At 45.1% G+C, this 4,928-nt stretch overlaps 1 protein-coding gene across 1 annotated transcript; it reads left to right on the plus strand.

Annotated features, from left to right (window-relative positions):
- The first annotated feature begins 2,091 nt into the window (after positions 1–2,091).
- LOC149290077 (disintegrin and metalloproteinase domain-containing protein 21-like) lies at positions 2,092–4,793 on the plus strand. The gene is made up of 2 exons (XM_089489962.1): positions 2,092–2,392; positions 2,512–4,793. Exon 2 carries the CDS (start codon positions 2,601–2,603, stop codon positions 4,791–4,793), a length of 2,193 nt encoding a protein of 730 aa, XP_089346088.1. The 5' UTR covers positions 2,092–2,392; positions 2,512–2,600.
- Positions 4,794–4,928: the final 135 nt, after the last annotated feature.

Raw genomic sequence — 4,928 nt, forward strand, 5'->3', positions numbered from 1 at the left:
CCAGGCCAGTTTCATCACTAGTCGTAGATTAGGCAAAGGTTGGTCAGATGGTAGGAGATGGAAAGTCAGGTGCTTCCTTTTGAAGGAGGTGAAACGGCTGGCTTCTTTTGCCCAGTTCTTGGCATGGCTTTGCATACGCTTCCCTGACCTTATAGGACAAGCAAATACTGGATAAGAGCCTTGGCACGGAGAAGTCCAGGGCGAGTGGAAACCCTTCCTCTTGAAAATGCCAGTAGGTCCACTCAGTGCCACTTTGCCTTTGACAGTTAAGTCAACTGTGAAGCATTGGCTTGGGAGATGTGCTCGCTGGCTTTGCCGTCTCTCTCAGCATAAACGGAGGTGAGAGAAGCTGTGCGGGCAGGAGAGGGGAATTCCCCAGATCAGCAGCTACTTTTGAAGGCAAGGCAGAGGGGATAATGCCCTACAGACTCACTTAGGGATAGCCGTTCCACTGAGTGCCCCCTCCTTGTGAAGGCCATCATATGTCTTGCCTGCCAACCTTTGGTCCCCCCCCCCCCCTCCGGGCTGGCAGAGAATACAATGAGAGGCCAATACAGCTGGAGGCAGCAGATTCCAAGGAGCTGCTGTAGAGGAAGATTCTCCCTTGGGAGGAGATGATCTTTTATGAATATACCCAATGGGTATTACCTTCTCCCATCACTGGTTGTCCCAAAAATGCATGTTGAGCTTTGAGTTCCAAGGCAACATTTTCTCTGTGTGTTTTTCTGTTACCAATTTTGCCACAGCACACCTTTGGAGTAAGAGTTTACTGCCTTTGAGGTGAAAAACGGGCTTGGCTTGGGCTTTCTTCCACAAATGCAGGAACCTGTCCAGGGAGAGAAGAATTTCTTCTGAAAGTATCAAGGGCAGTGCACTGATCTATTTTGGGGGTCCTGTGTTCAACTGTTATAGCCAGTCTTGCCACCTGTAATGTGTGTTTTCTCATTTTCCCAGTGCGCTCTTCTGCTGTTATCATGGTTTTGTTTTGCTTCCCCCCTTTTTAATCAGTATTATATAAATGTAAATATTATGCACTGGTGTACATAAATTTTACTAAAATTTATCAAAGTGTTGGTCTCATTTCTTTTTTAACAAATATATTCAAGGGGCGTTGTGCTCTTGTTGTCAGGATGTCCAGCTCACTTACATATCTGGTTTGGTCAGAGTGAAATTCCCTCATAACCCTACAAAGGGTGGTCTGATGTAGTTTTGCCAGATTTTACCAATTTCTGGGGCATGGTCCGCCAAGCCTGCTACCAACAAATGGGTTTGAAATGTCTCCGCCTGAGGCCCACATTCCATTTCAGAGCATTCTTGGGGATGTGTTTCCCTGGTGAGTGGGTTCAAAACCTAAAAGGGTGGGCAAAGCATAGTCCATAGCTTCCCCTAAAGCAGGGCATCATGGGATAATTTGGATCATTTGCAGGGTTGGGAGGCTTTTTTTTCCAAACCAGAAGTGATCATTCTAATACCCGACTGTCATAAGGTTGAGTTTAAAATGCCAACATATTTTAGCTTAAAATAAAGGATTCAAAGCTGGTATGTGCCTCCAAGTGAACTCTCAACTTTACCTACATGTTGACTCTCCACTCAACAATGAGTCTACTTTAGTTGGGACTAACCAATACAACTCAGACTATAGTGCAGCTTGTGTGTTCGTAACTTGGTTAGAGTTGTTTTAGTTATAGCTTGGACTGATGTGCAGTTTTTGGACTAGTTTAACTGGCTATGGTTCACTGTCTTGTTGGCTTTCTAAATCCCTTAAAAGATTTCTGTGATGGTGAGAAGTGCCTCGCTGTAAATTAGAGGAATGGATGCTAAATTTGTTAAATATATGAACAATGGCAAGATACTCTGCAAGACAGACAGAGGTAGGAAGAATCAGACCTCATCTCTCACACAAACAGTTAATGTCAGTTAATACAGGAAAGCCTGCATTCAGGACTTCAGTTATAAATGAGGGCCAGTCCATGGAAAGCCATTAACTGCTGTTCATTTCTTTCCATTCCAATGCCATAGCTGGTGGAACATTCACATTCAAAAAAGTAAAGGGAAACGGCTAACCTGCTGGAATTTTCCACTGCAGAAGAGTATGCGGGAGTAATCTCAAACCAAGCTCTGTTGTTTGCCTTCCTCTTTGCCACTTGCATGTCCTCATAGGTACATTTTACAAGATGGAGTTATAATACTGGAAGATGGGGGTGGGTGCCAGGTGAAATTCCTGGGAGCCTCTCTGTCTCCTGATTCCTTCCCCTCTCTGCAATACTACTTGGTATCACCCTGCTAGTAACTCTGAGAACCTTTAGCAATGCAAAGATTGTGCCACTGAACCCGGGTGTTGGTGGGACTCTCAGAGGAAGCCATTTATGACCGGGATGCCTAAGAGACAAACGTATGTGATGCCTGTGTCAGAATTGGTCGCAGCGGTCCTTGTTGGTTGGTTTCTTGGGTGTTGATGAGTTTTAAAGAAGCCCTCTGAAACTAAATCAAGGTCTGTCTTTTTCCATTCAGCATCCCCATCAGTCATTCTTTCCGCTTCAGGCTATTCAAGATAGAGACCGTTGTCTCCAAACAAGTGGGACCCAACGTTGATGTAAAACATGGTGTGTGATGGTAGAGGCTTCATGAACCAGCTTGTTCTCCAGCTGGGAACCTGTGTTGCATTGCTTGGGTTCGTCCTTCCCATCATACTCCCTAGCTCATTTCCTCATGTTACATACAATTCCTATGAGGTGATCATTCCAAGACAGTTGGTGGCACAGGAAGGAGAGGAGGAGGATTCCTATAGCATCACAGCAGCAGGGAAGGAGTATATCATTCGACTAAAACCCAAAATGACCTTTCTTAGTAAAAACATTCCTGTATTCACATATGATTCTGAGGGGAATCGGATTGAGAGTCAGCCCTACATCCCTGCCAAATGCTACCATGAAGGGTACGTGGAAGGTGTGGTAGATTCACTTGTAGCACTCAGCACTTGCAATGGTCTGAAGGGATCTCTGAAAATCAGAGGCAAAGATTATGGGATTGAGCCTATTGAAGACTCATTAACATTTCAGCATCTTCTCTATCTGACTGATGAAGTGGAGGCCAATTCCTCAGTATCCAGACTGGGAGCAGAAGAGGTGGAGTGGCAGACGAAAGAACTCAAAAGGCAAAGTAGGGCCCTTGGGATGCCTCTGACCAACCCAAAACATCCAAAGTATGTTGAGCTCTATATTGTGGTGGACAATGCTTTGTTTCTCATGGAATCTAGCAATCAAACGACAACGATCTACTTCATTTTGGATGTAATGAACATGGTGGATGCTCAGTTCCATCTTCTCAACACACATATCAGTCTAATTGGGCTGGAAATATGGAACAGAGGCAACCTTATAAGTGATTCAAAAGACATCACAACTGCTCTTGATGATTTCAATAACTGGAGATTGAGGCATTTCACCCGATTGCCTAAGCATGACACAGCCCACTTGTTCATCCATCAGAATTTTAGTAACATCTTTGGGAAGTCCTATAAAAGTGGAATCTGCAACAAAAGGTTTTCTGCAGGGGTACAAGCCTATGGAGGAAAGGACATGGTCCTCTTTTCAAAGGAGATTACACATGAGCTTGGCCATCACTTGGGGCTTGAAGAGGATGACCGTACCTGTTTCTGTGGCCCATACAAAAATTGCATCATGAGTTCATTTAAGATAACAGTCAGTATGTTCAGTAACTGCAGTGTTGAGACTTTCTTAGAACTTAGCCTAAATAAGCGTTTGGAATGCCTAAACAATATTCCCCGAAATGTTGATGTTGTCCAGCGTTGTGGCAACGGTGTCCTTGATATTGGAGAAGAGTGCGATTGTGGTGGACCAAGGCAATGCAAGAAGGATGGCTGCTGCAACCTCGACTGCACATTTAAGGGGAAATCCACTTGTTCCTCTGGACCATGCTGTAGAAATTGCCAGTACCTTCCAAATGGACACGTCTGTCGGGACAAGGTGAATGAGTGTGACCTTCCTGAGTATTGCAGTGGGACTTCATCATGGTGCCGCACTGACCTCTATGTGCAAGACGGGACACCATGCAGTGAGCAAGCATCATACTGTTATGGAAAGAAATGCTGGACCCACAACGCCCTGTGCAAAAGAATCTTTGGTGAAGAAACTCAAATGGCATCAGAGATTTGTTTCCATACGTTGAACAGTATTGGGGATGGGATTGGCAACTGTGGCCGTAACCACAGACTAAAGAAATTTATAAAATGTGACGCGAAAGACATCATGTGTGGAAGACTACATTGTACTGACATCGTAATTGTCCCCAATGATATTAAAGATGTGAAAATTGTAAAGGTACCACTGGGGAAAACCATGTGCTGGAGCATAGAGTACCATGGCAATGTAGATCGATATGATATTGGAGTGGTGCCCGACGGCACTGTGTGTGGCCCGAAAAAGATCTGCATGAACCGGACCTGCGTCTCTGCAAACATTCTGAAGCAAGCGTGCAATGCAGAGAAGAAATGTAGCGGCCGAGGTGTTTGCAACAATCGCAACAATTGCCACTGTAATGTGGGCTGGGCCCCACCCTTCTGCAAGTATTGGGGTACAGGTGGAAGCATTGATGGAGGATTTCCTTTAATGTCCTGGAGCACCTCCCTAATGAGATATACTTTTGGCACTGTCATTCCTCTGGCATTGCTGGCAATCGCTGCCATCACCGTCATCGTGCCCAAATTGTGGGGACTGATGCCCAAACTTCGCCAACTGTGGGAATCTAGAACTGTGAAGGTTTCTAACAGCTGAAGGAGAGAGGACTCTGAAATGAAGAATGTCAGAGCGTAATACTGACCAGACAGGCTTCTTGTTATTAACTTGAAGGCCAACTAAGACATCAGCTAACCTGGACAATTCACTCCAAAGCATCCCTGCCCATGCAGT

Source organism: Sceloporus occidentalis, unplaced genomic scaffold, assembly GCF_023333645.1.
Source record: "Sceloporus occidentalis isolate IW3139 unplaced genomic scaffold, rSceOcc1.0.p SCAF_41, whole genome shotgun sequence".
Taxonomy (NCBI): Eukaryota; Metazoa; Chordata; class Lepidosauria; order Squamata; family Phrynosomatidae; genus Sceloporus; species Sceloporus occidentalis.